Below are 23,074 nucleotides of genomic sequence, written 5' to 3'. Positions count from 1 at the left end.
GGGCCCAGTGCTTTTGACACTGTTTCCGGGCCCAGTGTTTCTGACACTGTTTCCGGGCCCAGTGCTTTTGACACTGTTTCCGAGCCCAGTGTTTCTGACACTGTTTCCGAGCCCAGTGTTTCTGACCGTATTTCCGGGCTCAGTGTTTCTGACACTGTTTCCGGGCCCAGTGTTTCTGACACTGTTTCCGGGCCCAGCGTTTCTGACACTGTTTCCGGGCCCAGCGTTTCTGACACTGTTTCTGGGCCCAGTGTTTCTGACACTGTTTCCGGGCCCAGTGTTTCTGACACTGTTTCCGGGCCCAGTGTTTCTGACACTGTTTCCGGGCCCAGTGTTTCTGACACTGTTTCCGGGCCCAGTGTTTCTGACACTGTTTCCGGGCCCAGCGTTTCTGACACTGTTTCCGGGCCCAGTGTTTCTGACACTGTTCCCGGGCCCAGTGCGCCTGACATTGTTTCCATGCCCTGGGTTCCTGACACTGTTTCCGGGCCCAGTGTTTCTGACACTGTTTCCGGGCCCAGTGTGTCTGGCACTGTTTCCGGACCCAGTGTTTCTGACACTGTTTCTGGGCCCAGTGTTTCTGACACTGTTTCCGGGACCAGTGTTTCTGACACTGTTTCCATGCCCAGTGTTCCTGACACTGTTTCCGGGCCCAGTGTTTCTGACACTGTTTCCGGGCCCAGTGTTTCTGACACTGTTTCCGGGCCCAGCGTTTCTGACACTGTTTCCGGGCCCAGTGTTTCTGACACTGTTCCCGGGCCCAGTGTTTCTGACACTGTTTCCGGGCCCAGTGTGTCTGGCACTGTTTCCGGGCCCAGTGTTTCTGACACTGTTTCTGGGCCCAGTGTTTCTGACACTGTTTCCGGGACCAGTGTTTCTGACACTGTTTCCGGGCCCAGTGTTCCTGACACTGTTTCTGGGCCCAGTGTGTCTGGCACTGTGTCCGGTCTCAGTGTGTCTGACACTGTTTCAGGATCCAGTTTTTCTGACACTGTTTCTGGGCCCTGTGTGTCTGATCCTGATTCCGGGCCCAGTGTTTCTGACGCTATCTCTGTTTTTGGGTGATCTTTTTCAGGGTTCTGTGTTCGTGACCCTGCTTCCCTGACCTGTGCTTTTGACAGTCTTTCCGTGTACTGTATCTCTAACACTGTATCCGGATCTTGTGTTACTAACATTGATTCTGTATTAAGTTTTTCTGACACTGTTTCCAGGTCCAGTGTTTCTGGCGCTGTGTCAATATCCTGTGCTTCTGGGTCCTGTGTTTCTGACAGTGTTTCTGAATCCTGTGTGTCTGACAGTGTTTCTGGGTCCGCTTCCCTGTTCTGTGTTTCTGAAGCTGCTTTCCTGTTCTGTGTTTCTAATACTGGTTCTCTGTCCTGTGTTTCTGACAGTGTTTCCAGCTCCTGCGTTTCTGTCACTTTTTCTGGGTCCTGTGTTTTATACACTGTTTCCATAATGTATGTTTCTACCATCACATTTCTGCCTTGTGTTTCGGACATTATTTCTGGTGCCTGTGTTTCTGAAGCTCTTTCCCGGTTCTGTATTTCTGATATTGTTTCCCGATGTTGTGAGTCCGAATCGGTTCCTTGGCCCTCCTCTTCAGGCACTTCTATTTCCCAGACTGTTTCCTGATCTTTTGTTTCTGACACAGTTTCCATGTCCTGTGTTTCTGACACTGTTCCCCTGTCCTGTGTTTCTGACACTCTATCCCTGTCCTCTGTTTCTGACACTGCTTCCGGGTTGTGTGTTTCTGATGCTGTCGCTGGTTCCTGTGATTCTGACGCTGTTTCCAAGTTGTGTGTTTCTGACACTATCCCTGGTACCTGTGTTTCTGAATCTGTTTGTGGGTCTTGTGTTTCTGACACTGTTTCTGGGTCTTGTTTTTCAGACACCCATTCCAGGCCATGTGTTTCTGACACCATTTTCAGTTCCTGTGTTTCTGACACCATTTTAGGGTCGTGTATTTCTGACACTATCCCTGGTTCCTGTGTTTCCGACACTATCCCTGGTACCTGTGTTTCTGACACTTTCTCTGATACCTGTGTTTCTGAATCTGTTTGTGGGTCCCGTGTTTCTGAAGCTGTTTTCATGTCCTGTGTTTCTGACACTGTTTCTGTGTCCTGTGTTTCTGATACCGTGTCTGGGCTATGTGTTTCTGACCCCATCCCTGGAACCTGTGTTTCTGACACTTTCTCTGGTACCTGTGTTTCTGAATCTCTTTGTGGATTCTGTGTTTCTGACACAGTTTCTGGGTATTGTGTTTCTGACACTATTCCTGGTATCTGTGTTTCTGAATCTGTTTGTAGGTGCTGTGTTTCTGACACTGTTGTTGTGTCCTGTGTTTCTGACACTGTATCCCTGTCCTTTGTTTCTGACTCTGTTTCTGGCACAGTTTCCGTGTCCTGTGTTTCTGACACTATCCCTGGTTCCTGTGTTTCTGACACAATTTCCGGGTCATGTGTTTCTGACACTGTCACCGGTACCTGTATTTCTGAATCTGTTTGTTGGTCCTGTGTTTCTGGCACGGTTTCTGTGTGCTGTGTTTCTAACACTTTTTCCGTGTCCTGTGCTTCTGACACTGTCCCTGGTTCCTGTTTTTCTGACACTGTCCTAGATTCCTGTGTTTCTGACACCTTTTCCGGATTGTGTGTTTCTGACATTATCCCAGGTACCAGTGTTTCTGACACTTTCTCTGGTTCCTGTGTTTCTGAATCTGTTGGTGGAACCTGTGTTTCTGACACCGTTTCCGGGTCCTGTGTTTCTGAAACCATTTCCGGGTCTTGTGTTTTTGACACTGTTTCCAGGTCCTGTGTTTCTGACACTGTTTCTGGGTCCTGTGTTTCTGACACTGTTTCTGGGTCATGTGTTTCTGACACTGTTTCCTGGTCCAGACTTTCTGACACTATCCCTGGTACCTGCGTATCTGATACTTTCTCTGGTATCAGTGTTTCTGAATCTGTTTGCGGGTCTAGTGTTTCTGACACTGTTTCCCCCTCCTGTATTTCTGACACCGTTGCTGGGTTTTGTATTTTTGACAATATTTCTGAGGTGTTTATTTCTGATACCGTTGCTGGGATATGCACTTCTGAAATTATTTCCGAGTCCTGTATTTCAGGCACAGTTTCTAGGTCTCGTGTTTCTGACACTGTTTCTAGGTCTTGTGTTTCAGACACTGTTTCTGGGCCTTGTTTTTTGGATACTGTTTCTGGGTCCACTATTTTGGACACTGTCTCCGGGTCCAGTGTTTTGGATACTGCTTCGGCATCTTGTGTTTCTGACTCTGTTTCCAAAATGTATGTTTCTAACGTCTCTTCTCTGCCTTGTGTTTCTACCGCTGATTCCCTGTCCTGTCTTTTGGGCATTGTTTCTGGTACCTGTGTTTTTGTGACTGTTTCCTGGTTCTGTGTTTCTTGTACTGTTTCCAAATGCTGTGTTTCTGAATCTGTACCTTGTTCCTCTGTTTCTGGTATTGTTTCCTGGTCCTCTATTTTCCAGACTGTTTCCTGGTCTTGTGTTTCTGACACTGTTTCTGTCTCAAATGTTTCTGACACTGTTTCCCTGTCCTGTGTTTCTGAAATTATACCTGGTACCTGTGTTTCTGACATTGTTTGCAGGGCTTGTGTTTCCGACACTGTTTCTAGGTCTTGTGTTTTGGATACTGTCTCCGGGTCCAGTATTTTGGACACTGTCTCTGGGTCCTGTGTTTCTGACACTGTTTCCAAAATGTATGTTTCTAACATCACTTTTCTGCCTTGTGTTTCTACCACTGATTCCCTGTCCTGTGTTTTGGACATTGTTTCTGTTACCTGTGTTTTTGTGACTGTTTCCTGGTTCTGTGTTTCTTGTACTGTTTCCAAATGCTGTGTTTCTGAATCTGTACCTTGTTCTTCTGTTTCCGGTATTGTTTCCTGGTCCTCTATTTTCCAGATTGTTACCTGGTTTTGTGTTTCTGACACTGTTTCTGTATCAAATGTTTCTGACACTCTTTCCCTGTCCTGTGTTTCTGAAATTATACCTGTTACCAGTGTTTCTGACACTGTTTGCAGGTCTTGTATTTCTGACACTATTTGCAGATCTTGTGTTTCTGACACTGTTTCTAGGTCTTGTGTTTCTGACACTGTTTCTAGGTCTTGTGTTTTTGACACTGTTTCTAGGTCTTGTGTTTCTGACACTGTTTCTAGGTCTTGTGTTTCTGACACTGTTTCTAGGTCTTGTGTTTCTGACACTGTATCAAGGTCTTGTATTTCTGACACTGTATCAAGGTCTTGTATTTCTGACACTGTTTCTGGGTCTTGTGTTTCTGACACTGTTTCTGGGTCTTGTGTTTCTGACATTGTTTCTGGGTCTTGTGTTTCTGACACTGTTTCTGGGTCTTGTGTTTCTGACACTGTATCAAGGTCTTGTATTTCTGACACTGTTTCTGGGTCTTGTATTTCTGACACTGTTTCTAGGTCTTGTATTTCTGACACTGTATCAGGGTCTTGTATTTCTGACACTGTTTCTGGGTCTTGTGTTTCTGACATTGTTTCTGGGTCTTGTGTTTCTGACACTGTTTCTGGGTCTTGTGTTTCTGACATTGTTTCTGGGTCTTGTGTTTCTGACACTGTTTCTAGGTCTTGTGTTTCTGACACTGTTTCTAGGTCTTGTGTTTCTGATACTTTTTCTAGGTCTTGTGTATTGAATACTGTCTCCGTGTCCTGTATTTTGGACACTGCCTCTGGGTCCTGTGTTTCTGACACTGTTTCCAAAATGTAAGTTCCTAACTTTACTATTCTGCCTTGTGTTTCTACCGCTGATTCCCTGTCCTGTGTTTTGGAGATTATTTCTGGTACCTGTGTTTCTGTGACTGTTTCCAAATGCTGTGTTTCTGAATCTGTCCCTTGTTCTTCTGTTTCCGGCATTGTTTCCTGGTCCTCTATTTTCCAGACAGTTTCCTGGTCTTGTGTTTCTGACACTGTTTCCCTCTCCTGTGTTTCTGAAATTATATCTGATACCTGTGTTTCTGACACTCTTTGCAGGCCCTGCATTTCTGACACTGTTTCCCTCTCTTGTCTTTCTGACACTATTGCTGGGTCCTGTGTTTGTGACAGTATTTCTGGGACGTATGTTTGAGACACTGTTTTTGAGATATGTGTTTCTGGCATTATTTCAGAGTCTTGAGTTTCTGACACTGTTTCCCTGTCCTGTGTTTCTAACATGTTTTTCCTGTCTTGTGTTTCTGACACTGCTTCTGAGTCCTGTGTTTGTGACATTGCTCTGGAGTCCTGTGTTTCTGACACAGCTCCCAAGTCCTGTGTTTCTGACAGTGCTCCTGAGTCCTGTATTTCTGACACTGTTTTTGAGACCTGTATTTCTGACACAGTTTCTAGGTCCTGTGTTTCTGACACAGTTTCTAGGTCCTGTGTTTCTGACACAGTTTCTGGGTGCTGTGTTTCTAACACTGTTTCCAGATGCTCTTTTTCTGAATCTGTTCCTTGGCCCTGCGTTACTGATGCTGTTTCCTGATCTTGAAATTCTGAAACTGTTTCACTGTTCTGTGCTTTTGATACAAATAACCAGTCCTGTGTTTCTGACACTAATTCCCAGTCCCACATTTCTGATGCTGTTCCTTGCCCCTGTGATTCTGACACAATCTCTCTGTCCTGTGTTTCTGCTACTGTTTCTCTGTCCTGTGTTTCTACCCCCAAATCCCGGCCCTGTGTTTCGACTAATCCCCTGCCCCTTTTGACTGCTGTTGCCTCCACTGACCTTTCTCCAACTCCCTCTACTCCAGTTTCTGCTACCGGTTCCGCTGATAACACATTAGTCTCAATGTCCTCTGCTGCAGGTTCACACACAGCCTCCTCTGCTCTAGGCTCTTCCTCTCTGTGTCTCTCAGCCTCGGGATTCTTTGCACAATCCTTGGACTCCAAGTCACTGAATCCTCGCTTTGCCTTGGGATCACCTCCAGCAGCTTCCACCAATGCCGTAACAGCTGGTGTCAAATGTCCCGCTGATTTTTCAATGTCACTTTCTTGCTTTGAGCTGAGTTCTGTTCCCTGGTTTTCTGCGCCCATTATCTCTCCCCCTAGTAGCTCCTGATGACCCATCGCCTGCGGTAGAGGGTGGGTTTCAGATCTAACTCCTGAAACTGACTCTTCATTTTGGAATTTCACACCTTCCTCATCTTCCTGCTTGATCTCTGTGATTGAGGGGGTTTCGGCACCTTCTGTCAAAGCTTCTAAATCCTTCTTCATTTCCACCCTGGTTGCTGCCTGTTGGCCGGAAGCTGTTTGACTTTCTCTTTGATCAATTAGGGAGCAGATTTCACTGCGGTTCACAAAATCTGCCCCCATTTCCTCCGTTTGTGGAGCTCCCTCCCCTTCACCGGGGGTTCCTTCACTTCCTCCAGCCTCCATCAACAGACACCTCAACTCCTCCTCAGCTGCATTCCCTCCTGAACCAGTTTGCATTATTCCCACATTGCGATTCTCAGACCCACTCGCAGGAGCTGCAGAGTCCTCTTCAGTTTGAGATTCTACCCCAGCCTCTTCTAATTCTACCTCTGCGTCTGTCCCAGCTGCAGCTTCCAGGTTTATCACAGTCTGACCTGTTTGTGCATTTGTCAGAACATCAAGAACTGGAAGTTCTAACCCAACAACCTGAGACTCCAGCTCCATGACTTGAGCGTCTCCATCACTACGTCCCATCTCCATACTTGAAGATTTTGAATTTGACTTAAAATCTGTCCCTTCTTCTACTTCAAACTCTTCTTCAATCTCCAGGTCATCTATTAATTCTTCCAATGAATCCACAGTGCTTATACTATCTTCAACTTCATAAGGGATCAGTTTTAGATCAGAAACCATCAGGTCTGGTTTACTTCTGTTGATAGCCTGGTAGCTTCCAATTGGTAACAAGCCCATGCTTAGATTCTCTTCCTCATCACCAGTCTCTAAACCTTTTCCCATTGGTTTATTCCCAACTGGATTAAAGTTGACTCTGAGGGGGTCCGGTAACAATATCCCAATCTTCGAAGCTTCTTCCGGATCTTCATAGTTCTCAACCATTGATTCACACTGATGCTCCTGACTTTTTGATAATGATTCCTCAGTAAATTTCCTAATTTGTGCTTCCTGAACCTTTCCAATATCTGTAGCACTCCATCCCAGAGCTTCCATGTCCACATCATTGACCTGCTCCTCTGAATCCACTCTTTTGGAGGTTTCATTCTCCACATCTGGAATGTTTTTCAGTTCTGTTTCGGGAATTGTGGTTTGGTCAATCTCAGTTGTCTCCCGTTCTCCAGTTCCCAGTCCTGGAATAAAGGGATATTTTGGCATTTTCCCAGTCAATTCTTCAAGTTTGAATCCTGTTAATGTCATAGATGCTGCTGTTCCCTCCTTAACAGTTGCTAAGTCATTGGAAGAGTGCATCCATTGACTCAACTCTTCCTGTTCATCCTTCATCACAAAGCTCTCCTGTTTGAAAGCGGGTTCCACCTTCCCCCTTCCTCTGATGTTCAGTATGGGGCTCCGCAATGAGGTGGCTGATTGTACGTTTCCAGCTACCTCACAACCTACATATGCCCTTTCCTCCATATCAGGACCTGCCCCAGACACTTCCAAACTCAGCGGGTGAGATTCCGACAGGATTGTACTCACTGCTGACACATTCTTCTTGTTGTCTGGTACATCCTGTCCTTCCACATTGTCTCCTATTTGCGTGTGCACCTCAGAGTTTGCAGGAAGCCTTCCTATGGGAGTTTCTCCCGTGCAGGCTCGTGTAGCCAAATTTTGATCTGCTGATCTTGAGTCCTCTGCTTCTCCAACTTCTTTGGTTTGCGTTCCATCTCCCTCTGATGCATTCTCATCCTTGAGCATTCCGTCCTTTCCTTCAGCAAAGTTTCCTTCTTCCTCGGTTTCTAGATGTATTGACGTTGGCCAGTCCAAAAGTCCTCCCTTGTTCTCTGCAGCCTTGGCAATGCTGGGAGCAGAGGGAGGCCCTGCCGAGCTCTCACTCACTGGATCTTCCTTCAGAGGGGCGCAGGCAGGGTCTCCACTCTCAGTAGTCTCCATTGCCCCTCCCCTCCTCTTGCGAACTACGATAGCTGGATCACTGCATCGGCCTGTTAACCCTTCCACGTCCAGCATTGCTGCAGGTTCCCTGGGATTTACAGATAATGAGTGTGTCGATCTCTCTGCCATCACTCCCACCGACCGTGCAACGTCAGTCAAGGTCACCTCAGCTTCCCTGGTGGCCGCTGGAATTTCATCTGAAACATAACAGGAATGACGGAATGTCACATGAAGGAGCTATTTTATCGTCGCTACAGTTTATAACAACAATTTACACTTTAAAATTGGTTTTAAAAATAATGTGTGTGTTTCACAAGAGCTATTATCAAAATTTGACACCAAGACCCATAAGGTGACATCAGAGCAAATGACCAACAGCTTGGGTGAAGGATGTTGGTTTGAAGCAACGTCTTAAGGACAGAGAGAGGTGGAGCAGTTTGGGGGCGGGAACTTCCAGATCTTATTACACAGACAGCTAATGGCCCAGATACCAGTGCTTGATATACATGATTTAGGTCTGAATGCAGGAGGGTCGATCAGTAAGTTTGTGGATGATATGAAAATTGGTGGGGTGGTAAATAGTGAGGAGGATAACCTCCGATTACAGGAGGATAGAGACGGGCTGGTCAGACGGGCTGGTCAGTGGCAAATGAAATTCAATCGGATAAGTGTGAGATGATGCACTTGGGCAGGACAGGCAAGGCGAGGGAATACAGGATAAACGGCAGGACCCTGGGAAGCAGCGAGGGTCAGAGGGAGCTTGGTGTGTATGTACACCCGTCCCATAAGGTAGCAGAGCCGGTGGGTACAATGGGTAAGAAGGCAGATGGTAAACTTAGAACATAGAACATAGAACAATACAGCGCAGTACAGGCCCTTCGGCCCACGATGTTGCACCGAAACAAAAGCCATCTAACCTACACTATGCCATTATCATCCATATGTTTATCCAATAAACTTTTAAATGCCCACAATGTTGGCGAGTTCACTACTGTAGCAGGTAGGGCATTCCACGGCCTCACTACTCTTTGCGTAAATTGCCTTTATTAGCCGAAGCATAGAGTTTAAGGGGCAGGGAGGTTATGCTGGAACTGTGTAAAACATTGGTTAGGCCTCAGCGAGAGTATTGTGCGCAGTTCTGGAATCCACATTATAGGAGGGATGTGATCGCACTGGAAAGGGAGCAGAGGAGGTTTACCAGGATGTTGCCTGGGCTGGAGAGTTTTAGCTATGAAGAGAGATTGGATAGACTGGGATTGTTTTCCTTGGAGCAGAGGAGACTGAGGGGGGACAGGATTGAGATGTATAAAATTATGAGGGGCACAGATAGAGTCGACAGGAAGCAACTTATCCCCTTGGCAGAGGGGTCAATGACCAGGGGGCAGAGATTTAAGGTGAGGGACAGGAGGCTGTGGTGATGTGCATCACTGTAAATACATGTAAGCTAGACAGACACTAGAGGGAGCACCAGAAACATCTCACACACACACTCAACCAATAGATAAGTTAGATAGGAGGTGACCAATGGACATTCACGATACACAAGGAGGTGACACGACCACAGGGGGGCATTACACCAACCCATACATAAAGGACACCACACACATGATCAGCCCTTTTGGCCGGTGGAGACAGTCAGTGAGGAGAGGCACAGGGTTGATTGATTATCACACCCACCACGTGGAAGACAGCAGTTGGTTAGTCAGTTTAGGTAGCTATAATAGGATTAGCAGTAATGTCGAACTCAAGTTATAAAAGTGTACATAGTGTAAATAAATGTGTTGAAGTTATTTACATGTCTCGACCTTCCTTGACAAATGCAACACAACGAAGCCGCTTATGTTACAAAGGAAACATAACAAAACATGGTACCAGTAGTGAACTGCTTAAATCCTGATAGCCATACCTCAGCGTACAGAGACAACCAGCAATACCCAGGCAAGATGTTCGAGCTCCCGGTTCCGCAGCTGCTCCAGTGCCACGGCGATCTCCGCGAAAACTGGCAGCGATTCCGGCAAACGTTTGAATTCTTCCTGGTGGCAGCCGAACTTAAAGACCTGGCCGATGATGAAAAAAATAGAGTTTCTCCTCACCATCGCCGGTGCCAGGGCAGAAAAAATCTTTTAAAAATTCAAGTTCTCCAAGGGGCAAAACAGGTACGACTTCCAGGCAGTCCTGGACAAATGCGGCAAATACCGTGAGAAAAACTCGCTCCAATCGGCAAGGAAAGGTAAGAGAAGCGCCAGTACTCACCTCGAGGCCGAAATCCCGGACCACAGAGCGATTTGGGTCGAGGTCGGCGGCCATATTGCTAAAGGGACTACACTAGAGCAGTTGCGCGAGAAGGTTCGTGACGCCGTGCATGCGCAATCAAGAAAATGGCCATCGGTAAAGGAACAGCGATCTGCGTATGCGCAATCGCTTCCTACGTGCTACGTCACGCGTGTCATGGCGTCAGAGGCCCCAGACCGCACCAATTTAAAGGGGAAACGTCCCAAATCAAAGAAAAAATCTTTTAAAGCTGTAAAACAACCTTCCTTCACCTGGAATGACAGCACAATGCCTCAAATTGAACCAGGAAATGAATTTAACCTCCGAAGAACCCTGCAACAAGCAGTTACCTACACACAAACCGATGATACCGACCTCGCATACTTCGATACCGACCTTTACATTTTTTCTGGACCTCGCGAGCCCAATGACAGCTCCATGGTCCTAGACGATTACGACTCGGACGAACCTTTCGTGTTGCACATTGGCGACCCCTGCATTGAATCCGACGCAGATGCGGATTCATTTTTCGGATTTGATGATATTCAACCCAGCAGATATGACGTCCCTACTCATCAGTGCAGGATGATGCTGCAGCCTGAAATTAAGAGACAGAAAGTGGTGCAAGCCCACAGAGAGCGGCCTGCTGCCACACAGAGCGTGGTCCACGCCCCGCTCAGGGTTCCCGTCTCTACGAAAGAAGACATGCAAGAATCCACACCACAGTCCTTGCAGGAACAAGACGTGACTCCATAGAACATAGAACATAGAACAATACAGCGCAGTACAGGCCCTTCGGCCCACGATGTTGCACCGAAACAAAAGCCATCTAACCTACACTATGCCAGTGTCACAAGACTCCACAGCAAGCTCGTGGACAGACTCCACAATTGCAGAAACACATGACTCCAATGCGCAATCCTTGCAGGAACAAGACCGTGAGGGTCTAGCAACCTCCTCTGACCAACTAGCGGCAGACGATGCAAGTCTGCCATGCTCACGTAAACAGCAAGAAGGCTATAACAGTTTACACGCTCCACTGCACAGCAGCATGACCGTGACGGTCTATCATGCTACAATGAAGGGCACAGCGCTGATGACTGTTCAAGCCCAAATGAAGACAAGCCAAAGGAATCATCTCTTCCAAGCCCGAAGAAAAAAGGATTATGCGCTGACCTTCAGGATCATTCTAGCCGAAGAGATATTAATAATGCTGCACAGTCACAGAAGGATGCTGAGGATTTGCTCAAGAAATTGCTTGTATGTCTAACTTGCAAGGAGCAGACTGAAAATTGCCTTTGCTTTAGTACGGATCGAAAAAATGGACAAGACATTGATCCTCATTTAATGGAAATAACACAACCTGAATCATATCTACAGCAGGGACAACTGTCTCTCTTCAACACAAAACCGCAAAGTCCCAACTACAGAGACCAGCAGTTAGTCAGTAATGACTCTTCAACCCCTGATGGGAATATTAATCGCATTGAACCTCTACACACTCCACTGATAAATGAGCAGAACATTGGAGCAAGAATCCTGAGGACACCGACATTGAGTAGACAGATAAAGCACTTAAAACCCCCAGCAGTTTCAAGTGAACCAATTGTGCCTTCCAGTGATGATGAAGATGCAGATAAGGTCGACCCGATTATCCATTGTACCACATTAACTCCAGAGATTAAGCATTTATGTCTGGGAAGTAGAATGTGGGCAATTGAGAACAGTAAAAGAGAGACTGTGACTGTGCCAGTCCCAGCAAAATCAGAGCCAGAGACTATGAAGGGATGTACATTAGAAAAGGATGCATATGAAGTAACTGAGAAGAAAATTGAAATGGACTGTTCTTTGGAAACTGGTACAATGACGAAAAAAACATTGGATCTAACATTTGCTGCCCTACATATGGGAGAAATTGAGGGAAGTGTAACCTCTTCCGGTGTACATAGTGTAAATAAATGTGTTGAAGTTATTTACACGTCTCGACCTTCCTTGACAAATGCAACACAAGGAAGCCGCTTATGTTACAAAGGAAACATAACAAAACAGAGGTTTCGAGGGGATGTGAGGAAAATCTTTTCACCCAGTCTGGAACTCGCTGCCTGCAAGGGGGGTGGAGGCAGAGACCCTCAGAACATTGAATAAGTATTTAGATGTTCATTGCGATCCCAGGGCTGAGAAGGCAGCGAGTTCCAGACTCCCAACCCCTCTGGGTGAAAAGATTTTCCTCACATCCCCTCTAAACCTCCTGCCCCTCACCTTAAATCTCTGCCCCCTGGTCATTGTGGCCAGAATTGGAGAAGGTCATAGATCTCGGATATAGAGAGGGCTGCAGGGGATGGTGGAGGTTACAGAGATAGGGAGGGGTGTAGGGACTGTGGAGGTTACAGAGATAGGGAGGGGTGTAGGGGGCTGGAGGAGGTTACAGAGATAGGGAGGGGTGTAGGGGGCTGGAGGAGGTTACAGAGATAGGGAGGGTTGTAGGGACTGTGGAGGTTACAGAGATAGGGAGGGTTGTAGGGACTGTGGAGGTTACAGAGATAGGGAGGGTGTAGGGACTGTGGAGGTTACAGAGATAGGGAAGGTGTAGGGACTGTGGAGGTTACAGAGATAGGGAGGGTGTAGGGACTGTGGAGGTTACAGAGATAGGGAGGGGTGTAGGGGCTGGAGGAGGTTACAGAGATAGGGAGGGGTGTAGAGTCTGGAAGAGGTTACAGAGATAGGGAGGGGTGCAGGGACTGTGGAGGTTACAGAGATAGGGAGGGGTGTAGGGACTGTGGAGGTTACACAGATAGGGAGGGTTGTAGGGACTGTGGAGGTTACAGAGGTAGGGAAGGTGTAGGGACTGTGGAGGTTACAGAGATAGGGAGGGTGTAGGGACTGTGGAGGTTACAGAGATAGGGAGGGGTGTAGGGGCTGGAGGAGGTTACAGAGATAGGGAGGGGTGTAGAGTCTGGAAGAGGTTACAGAGATAGGGAGGGGTGCAGGGACTGTGGAGGTTACAGAGATAGGGAGGGGTGTAGGGACTGTGGAGGTTACACAGATAGGGAGGGTGTAGGGACTGTGGAGGTTACAGAGATAGGGAGGGGAGTAGAGTCTGGAAGAGGTTACAGAGATAGGGAGGGTGCAGGGACTGTGGAGGTTACAGAGATAGGGAGGGGTGTAGGGACTGTGGAGGTTACACAGATAGGGAGGGGTGTAGAGTCTGGAAGAGGTTACAGAGATAGGGAGGGTGCAGGGACTGTGGAGGTTACAGAGATAGGGAGGGGTGTAGGGACTGTGGAGGTTACACAGATAGGGAGGGGTGTAGAGTCTGGAAGAGGTTACAGAGATAGGGAGGGTGTAGAGTCTGGAAGAGGTCACTGCAATGGGTGCGATCGGGGTTGGAGGCGGTTACAGAGATAAGGATGGTTGTAGGGACTGAGGAGTTAAAAAGATAAGGAGGAATGAGGCCACAAAGCAAATTTTATCCATGGATGAGGAATTTTAAATCTGAAGGTATAGGAATCGGAATAGCAGAGTTCCTCTTGCAGAAACCAGGCATGCACAGAGTGACAGAAGGACTCCTTCTCTACTCTGGACATCCTATAATTCTAGGCATTGTCGGACCTGGAATCAATCACTGAACATAGTCGGTGATGGATGAATGGGACTGAGTTGTGTTAGGATATGCAAAGTAGATCAGGTGAAGATTGCAGATTGCATGAGGTGGGAAGTTAGTCAGGAGTTCTCGAAATTCTGACTGCAGAATCACATCTCTCTTTCTACCGTTGTCGAGTTGTCCTGATGTGGACCCTGACTCACTCTGTCCACCACCCCATTCTTTTCCAGCTGTTAAGTGACATTCCTGGCCCTGAGACCAGGGAGGCAACACATCAACCTGGACTCACCAATGTGGCGACAGAAACGCAACTCTGCTCCTCTATCACTATTGCTCTTCCAGTCTTCTTCATGCCCCTCTCTAGCAGCTGAGCCAAGCCTGGTGCCATGGACCAGGCTCTATTGCACTCCCCGGATGAACCATCACTCTCATCAATATTTAGTACTGGTGAGAGAGTGCAATACACTCCAGAAACACCTGCACTACCTGCCTATTTCTTATTGGGAACCTTCACAACATTTCAGAAGCATTTCGATGAACACTTGAAATGCCATAGCATAAAGGCCACATGCTGAAAAATGGAGTTCCAAAAGATAGGCGCTAGATGGCCGGTGCAGATATGATGGGCTGAAGGGCCGTTTTCTGTGCTGTAAATCTCTATGACTCTATGACTGTCTGGATGTCACCCATTCCCTCTCTTCCTGCGCACTCTTAAGTTGCAGGGTGACCACATCCAAAAACATGCCATTTTAGCCCCTTCAGAATCTTCTCTGTTTCAATGAGATCTCCTCACATTCTTCACAGCTCCGGTGTGTATAGGCTTAAGTTCCTCAGCCTCTCATCAAAGCGCAGCCGTCTCATCCCAGAGACCAATCCAGAGAACCTTTGCTGCACTTCCACCAAGGAAAGTACGTCCTTCCTCTCAGACTGAGGCCAAAACTGCGCACAGTATCCAAGTTTGATCACAGTCCAGTGAAGCAAAGCGCCTTGACCTCCAATCTCCTTGCATAAAGGCTAACATAACATTTGCCTTCCTGTTTGCTTACAGCACCTGCAGACTACCTTTCTGTGTTCTTGTGTGAGCACAGCCAAGTCACTCTGAACATCAACATTTACAATTACCCCTCATTATAAAACATATTCTTCTTCGTGAATCCCACGCCAAAGTGAATAACACAATTTATACTCCCATCTGCCATCGATATCACTGTTCCTTCACCACCCCTGCATCTGCACGGTAGCACAGTGGTTAGCACTGTTGCTTCACAGCGCCAGGATCCCAGGTTCGATTCCCGGCTTGGGTCAGTCTGTGCGGAGTCTGCACGTTCTCCCCGTGTCTGCGTGGGTTTCCTCCGGGTGCTCCGGTTTCCTCCCACTAGTCCCGAAAGACGTGCTGTTAGGTGAATTGGACATTCTGAATTCTCCCTCTGTGTACCCGAACAGGCGCCGGAGTGTGGCGACGAGGGGATTTTCACAGTAACTTCATTGCAGTGTTAATGTAAACCTACTTGTGACAATAATAAAGATTATTATTGTTATAAATCCTGGAACTCCCTCCCGAACAGCACTGTGGGTGTACCTACACCACAGGGACTGCAGCGGTTCAAGAAGGCAGCTCACCACCGCCTCTTTAAGGGCAATTAGGGATGGGCAATAAATGCTGGCCTAACCAGCGACCCCAACATCCCGTAAGTGAATGTTTTAAAATTGCATTGTCCACTCAATTAACGTGCCTTTAAACCTCTGTAGCCTCTCTAATCCTCTCCACAGTTCACATTGCCACCTAGCGTTGTATCATCAGCAAGATTAGACACATTACTCTCTGTCTCTTCACCTAACTCATTGACATAGATTGCAAATATCCGAGGTCCTAGCACTGATTCTTTGAACACTCCACTTGCACTCTCACCCTGCCAACTTGGTGCCCCCTTTATCCTTACTACTTTTTCCCATCCATTAACCAATCCTGTATCCGTGCTAATATATTACCCCCAACTACATCAGCCCTTATCGTGTGTATTAATGTTTTGTATGGCACCTTATTGAATGTCTTTTGGAAATCCAAGTACACTACATCCACTTATCTAGTTAACAAGTTACTGCCTCAAAAAAAAACATTTTACCCTTACAATTTCTCATTCATAATAACATGGGCAGCACAGTAGCTCAGTGGTTAGCACAGTTGCTTCACAGCTCCAGGGTCGGGCTGTCTGTGCGGAGTCTGCACGTTCTCCCCGTGTGTGCGTGGGTTTCCTCCGGGTGCTCCGGTTTCCTCCCACAAGTCCAAAGATGTGCAGGTTAGGTGGATTGGCCATGCTAAATTGCCCCTAGGGTCCAAAAAAAGGTAGGTGATGTTACGGGGATAGGGTGGAGGTGTGGGGATACGGTAGGATGCTCTTTCCAAGGGCCGGTGCAGGCTCGATGGGCCAAATGGCCTCCTTCTGCACTGTGAATTCTGTGATAACATGTTGGCTTTGTCTGATCACACCATCGTTTTCTTAAGTGTGGTTGACTCTTAACTGATCTCAAGGGCAATTAGGGATGGGAAACAAATACTAGCCTTGCCCGTGATACCCACATCGACTGGAAGAGTTTTTAGAATGTGCATTGTTCAAAACTCCTTAAAAATAGATTCCAGCATTTTCCCAATGATGGACGGCCTGTCGTTCACGGTTTTCTCTCGTCCTTCTTTCTTCAACAATAGTTTTGCATTTGTTAACATAGAATCCACTAAGTCTTCCTATTCCAGCTTACTGCCTTTGATCTCCTGCTTTTTGATATTTTCCCAGCTCACTCAAAACCACTTTCAGGGCCTCATTCCTCTTTCTATCTGTGTCGTTAGCAACCAATGTCCACCACGGGCTCTGGCTGTGCACCCTTCAGGAATGTCCTGCAGCCACTCTGTGACATCCTTGACACTGGCACCAGGGAGGCAACACACCATGGACTTGGGTCTGGCTACACTCCTGAGGAACCATCGCCCTCACCAGTCTCGAATCATGAAAAATTGCTTAGTGAGTGAGGTAGACGTTGAACGTGGCCGAGCTGCCCTAACAATGCCTCATCTTTACAGACTATTGATTATAAACCTGGAGACTAGAAACCCGGACTCTACCACTCCTAATAAGCATTGCTACTGCTAAGAAACTGTCAATAAAATCTTACGCAAACTAAATTACCCAAATTTTGAAAGATAAATGAGTAAACTACGCACTGTGGCCAGCTGCACTGTGGCCAGCTGCACTGTGGCCAGCTGCACTGTGACCAGCTGCACTGTGGCCAGCTGCACTGTGGCCAGCTGCACTGTGGCCAGCTGCACTGTGGCCAGCTGCACTGTGGCCAGCTGCACTGTGACCAGCTGCACTGTGGCCAGCTGCACTGTGGCCAGCTGCACTGTGGCCAGCTGCACTGTGGCCAGCTGCACTGTGACCAGCTGCTATCTTTCTGTTGGTTTACTTTGCGCACTTGGCAAAATCACCTCTATTTATACTGGCTGAAATTCTACAGAGATGTGTCAGCACTGCTGGTTAGAGATCAAACTAGCTACCTAACTAACTAACTGCAGCTGTACCTCCTGTAGGGAGATTGTTTACCCCTGACTAACTGAAAGAAACTGAACTTTAACAGCAAATTTTAGCTAAATTCTAAATGTAAACCAGGTGAGATTTTAGAAAGCAACCCTTAAAATTAACACTTAAAATTCCCCCACTTACCAAATTCTTTGTGCTCATTTCCACAGTGATCTAAAATAGTCTTATCCCTTCTTGGTTTCAAATGTATTGTTCCCGGAAACTGGTCTGAAAAAATGCGACTGGTTTATCCTCCAGATAACCTTTGTCAATTTGATGGGTTTGCTCCATGAAGATTAAAGTCCCCTATGATTATTACATTGCCTTTGTTACAAGCTCCAATACCTTTTTGCTTAATGCTCAGTTCAATCGTACAAATGCTGTTAAGGGTCCGAGAAACTACTCCCACCTGTCTTTGCAACGTCCTTTTTATTCCAATATCCTCCCATACTGATTCTACCTCCTGACATTCTGAACTGAGATCCTTTCTCACTAATTACCTTATGTCATTTCTTTATTACAAGGATCATTGCTCAGCCATTTCAATTCCGGAAATATTGCTCAGTCTTGGTCTCCTTGTAACCATGTCTCTATAACGGTGATGATATCAGAACCATTTTTCCTGTGTGTGTAGCTTATTAATCTAACTTGTTAGAAATGCCTTATATATTCAGATGTCGAATGCCTATTATTTTTAACCATTATTTGTTTGCGTGGTCCTTATTTGTTGATGATCTTTTACCGTTAAATTATTTGTCCCTTCCTGCCCCATTCTGCTTGACTTTAAAATTGCTAAATTGCTCTTTGATCTTGACCGTTCTCCATCAACTGACTGCCATCCCACTTTGAGACGAAAGCCAAATCCAGAGGCCGAGTTGTGCCATTCATCAAAGTGAAATGAGGAAACCGAGAATCCATTTTTTAATTAGCCCAGAGAATAGTATTATCTCTAAGGATGTTCCCTGGTACGAGGTGTACAGATATCTCACAGTGTCTGCAGTCCTGACTCCAGCTCAATCACCCCGAGTCAGACTTCCTCGAGCTGCAGACATCTGTGGCAGGTACAGTGATCTGAGTTCACAGTGTCTTCGACAAGTACAAACAGACTGCAGTTACAGCACACCCACTCCGCCATGTCTGTCCAATCTTATTTATTTGATTATTTAATTAGTTACCAATTTAGTAATGCAACAGAAAGTTACCTTCCTAACTCAGCAGAACAGAAACCTCACCAAGCTCCTCACTTTACCGTTCTGTTTCCAAAGCACTCAGGTCCGATAGCACTCTGTGCTTCACACTCTGTTCTGAGTGTATAGACTCTGTTTACTGTAGGATATCAATCCCAGCCCATCTCGAGCTCATTAGTTGACACAGTGGCATTGATAGTCTCTCTGTTTCATGCTATCAAGGTTCCCCAAAGTGCTTTTCATCCAATTAAGTACGTTTAGGAGCATAGTCACTGTTTGGAACGTTAAAATGTGGCAAGAAACCTGCACACAGCAAGCTGCCAAGGACAACATGAGATAAAAGACTGAGTAATGGAACTGAAGGGTATAGGGATCAGGCAGGAAAGTGGAATTCAGATAGCAAATCAAGCGTTGCTGAATGGGGCTGCTATTTTGCTGTTAGCTGAAGGAAACATACTGGTCAAGAAAGTGATCAAATCAGGACTAGAAAATGTTTGCTGATTTTCCCCTTAACCGCCCCCACTCCCATCAGCACAGAGGAAACCCAATTGCAGCATCTCACGCTGACGATTCACGTGGGATTGGGAACAGGAAACCAGCAATGAGGCAAGGCGTTCTATACTTGGATTGGATTTTGTTTATCGTCACGTGTACCGAGGTACAGTGAAAGGTATTTTTCTGCGAGCATCTCAACAGATCATTAAGTACATAGAATTTGCAGTGCAGAAGGAGGCCATTCGGCCCATCGAGTCTGCACTGGCTCTTGGAAAGAGCACCCTACCCAAGCCCACACCTCCACCCTATCCCCATTACCCAGTAACCCCGCCTATCCCCATTACCCAGTAACTCCACCCAACACTAAGGGCAATTTTGGACACTAAGGACAATTTATCATGGGCAATCCACCTAACCCGCACATCTCTGGACTGTGGGAGGAAACCGGAGCACCCGGAGGAAACCCACGCACACACGGGGAGAACGTGCAGACTCCACACAGACAGTGACCGTGCAAAGAAAATAAAATACATAATAGGGCAACACAAGGTACACAATGTAACTACATAAGCACCGGCATCGGATGAAGCATACAGGGTGTAGTGTTAATGAGGTCAGTCCATAAGAGGCTCATTTAGGAGTCTGGTAACAGCGGGGAAGAAGCTGTTTTTGAGTCTGTTCGTGCGTGTTCTCAGACTTTTGTTCTTCAGGAACTGGTTTGGGGTGATGGTTTCGGTTTGTGGCTAATATTTATTCAACCAATTAAGTAAGAAGCTTGCTTCTGGTCCACAGCTTGGGAAGTAAGTGAGGAGGAGGGGTGCGGCTTATGGGGGGAAAAAAGGTAAAATCATTTCTTTTTGAGGAATTATAGAAGAAACTGGGTTCGCATTTTGAATATGGTAGCTTCGACATGATTGCCCAATGTTCCTTTGTAGCACCTTCTCCCAACCTATTGTATCGTTAAAAATGCAGTGTCTGGTTGGAGGATCCTAGAAAACTTCTGAGGTCATCATTCTTGGCACAGACTGGTCATTCAACCCAACTGGTCCATGCTGGGGCTTATGTTCCACATCAGCCTCCTCCATCTCAGTCCCGAGACATGTACATCGCATAGTAAACTCTCGGGCGTACATACGCAGAGATACTTCAGCAGGATTTGGACAGGCTGCGTGAGTGGGCACATAATACCATTAGACATAGCGGGATGCCAGAGCTCCAGGAGAATCAGGGGGCAGAGGTGAGTGCAGCGGCCATCACTAAGGAGAAGGTTCTGGGGAAATAGAAAGGTCTGAAGGTGGATAAGTCACCTGGACCAGATGGACTACACCCAAGGGTCATAAAAGAGATAGCGGAGGAAATTGTGTGGGCATTGGTGGTGATCTTTCAGGAATCACAGGAGGCAGGAAGGGTCCCAGAGGACTGGAAAGTGGCTAATGTAACATCATTGTTAGAAGGGAGGGGGGCAGAAGACGGGAAATTATACAAAGAACAAAGGAACAAAGAAAATTACAGCACAGGAACAGGCCCTTCGGCCCTCCCAGGCTGCGCCGATCCAGATCCTTGATCTAAACCTGCCACTCATTTTCCAAGGATCTACTTCCCTCTATTCCCCGCCCGTTCATATATCTGTCTAGATGCATCTTGAATGATGCCACCGTGCCGGTTAGCCTGACTTTGGTCATTGGTAAGATTTTAGAGTCCATTATTAAAGACGAGATTGGGAGTACTTGGAAGTGCACGATAAAATAGGACTGAGTCAGCACAGCTTCGTCAAGGGGAAGTCATGTCTGACAAATCTGTTAGAGTTCTTTGAGGAAGTAACAAGGAAGTTAGACAAAGGAGAACCAGGGGACGTGATTTATTTAGATTCCCAGAAGGCCTTTGACAAGGTGCCGCATAGGAGACTGTTAAATAAGTTAAGAGCCCATGGTGTTAAGGGTAAGATCCTGGCATGGATAGAGGATTGGCTGACTAGCAGAAGTGGGGATTCAGGATGGCAGCCGGTGACTAGTGGTGTGCCTCAGGAGTCTGTGCTGGGACCACAACTTTTCACAATATACATTAATGATCTGGAGGAAGGAACTGAAGGCTCTGTTGCTAGGTTTGCAGATGATAAAAATATGAAGAGGGACAGGTAGTATTCAGGAAACAGGGGGGCTGCAGAAGGACTTGGACAGCCTAGGTGAGTGGGCAATGAAGTGGCAGTTGGAATACAATGTGGAAAAGTGTGAGGTTATGCACTTTGGAAGGAGGAATTTAGGCATAGACTATTTTCTAAATGGGGAAATGCTTCGGAAATCAGAAGCACAAAGGGACTTGGGAGTCCTTGTTCACGATTCTCTTAAGGTTAACGTGCAGGTTCAGTCAGCAGTTAGGAAGGCAAATGCAATGTTAGCATTCATGTCAAGAGGGCTAGAATACAACAGCAGGGATGTACTTCTGAGGCTGTATAAGGCTCTGGTCAGGCCCCATTTGGAGTATTGCGAGCAGTTTTGGGCCCCATATCTAAGGAAGGATGGGCTGGCCTTGGAAAGGATCCAGAGGAGGTTCACAAGAATGATCCCTGGAATGAAGAACTTGTCGTATGAGGAACGGTTGAGGACTCTGGGTCTGTACTCGCTGGAGTTTAGAAGGATGAGGGGGGATCTTATTGAAACTTACAGGATACTGCGTGGCCTGGATAGAGCGGACGTGGAGAGGATGTTTCCACTTGTAGGGAAAACTAGAACCAGAGGACACCATCGCAGACTAAAGGGACGATCCTTTAAAACAGAGATGAGGAGGAATTTCTTCAGCCAGAGGGTGGTGAATCTGTGGAACTCTTTGCCGCAGAAGGCTGTGGAGGCCAATTCACTGAGTGTCTTTAAGGCAGAGATAGATAGGTTCTTGATTAATAAGGGGATCAGGGGTTATGGGGAGAAGGCAGGAGAATGGGGATGAGAAAATATCAGCCATGATTGAATGGCGGAGCAGACTCGATGGGCCGAGTGGCCTAATTCTGGAGCACAATGCCTTAAAGACACTCAGTGATATGGCCTGTTCAGCCTTCTGCGGCAAAGAGTTCCACAGATTCACCACCCTCTGGCTGAAGAAATTCCTTCTCATCTCTGTTTTAAAGGATCGTCCCCTTAGTCTGAGATTGTGTCCTCTGCTTCTAGCTTTTGCTGCCAGTGGAAGCATCCTCACCACATCCAATCTATCGAAGGGATCAAGGGATATAATATACTAGGGGCTGGTTTAGCACAGGGCTAAAGAGCTGGCTTTTAAAGCAGGCCAGCAACACGGTTCAATTCCCGTACCAGCCTCCCCGAACAGGCGCTGGAATGTGGCGACTCGGGGCTTTTCACAGTAACTTCATTTGAAGCGTACTTGTGACAATAAGCGATTTTCATTTCATTTCATTTCTTTCTCCTTGGTGAATACAGATGAAAAACATGAATTTAAGACCTCGCCCACATCCTCTGACTCAAGGGGTGGCCCCTTTGGACTCTAATGTGGCCCCACTTTTTCCCTGGTCACCCTCTTGCTCTTAATATACTTATAAAATGCCTTGGGGTTTTCCTTAATCTTGCTGGCCCGTGACAATAAGTGATTTTCATTTCATTTCATTTTCGATATGGCGGGCGGGGAGAGGCAGGATCAGGGTATTTTGACTTGATTTGATTTGATTTATTATTGTCACATGTATCAGTATACAGTGAAAAGTATTGTTTCTTTCATGCTGTACAAACAATGCATACCGTACATAGGGAAGGAAGGAGAGACTGCAGAATGTAATGTTACAGCCATAACTAGGATGTAGAGAAAAGATCAACTTAATACGAGGGAGGTCCATTCTAAAGTCTGATGGCAGTCGGGAAGAAGCTGTTCTTGAGTCGGTTGGTACGTGACCTC

At 46.7% G+C, this 23,074-nt stretch overlaps 1 protein-coding gene across 1 annotated transcript in view; it reads right to left on the bottom strand.

The window, feature by feature from the left end:
• The window catches only part of erich3 (glutamate-rich 3), a 129,801-nt gene that overhangs the window by 25,953 nt on the left and 80,774 nt on the right, over positions 1-23,074 (bottom strand). Inside the window, exon 13 of the mRNA XM_072512836.1 lies at positions 5,749-8,254. Coding sequence (XP_072368937.1) covers positions 5,749-8,254 — 2,506 coding nt within the window. The remainder of the gene's footprint in view (positions 1-5,748; positions 8,255-23,074) is intronic.

This window comes from Scyliorhinus torazame, chromosome 7, assembly GCF_047496885.1.
Source record: "Scyliorhinus torazame isolate Kashiwa2021f chromosome 7, sScyTor2.1, whole genome shotgun sequence".
Taxonomy (NCBI): Eukaryota; Metazoa; Chordata; class Chondrichthyes; order Carcharhiniformes; family Scyliorhinidae; genus Scyliorhinus; species Scyliorhinus torazame.
Note: the sequence above shows the minus strand (reverse complement) of the source record. Positions and strands in the feature narration are given on the sequence as shown.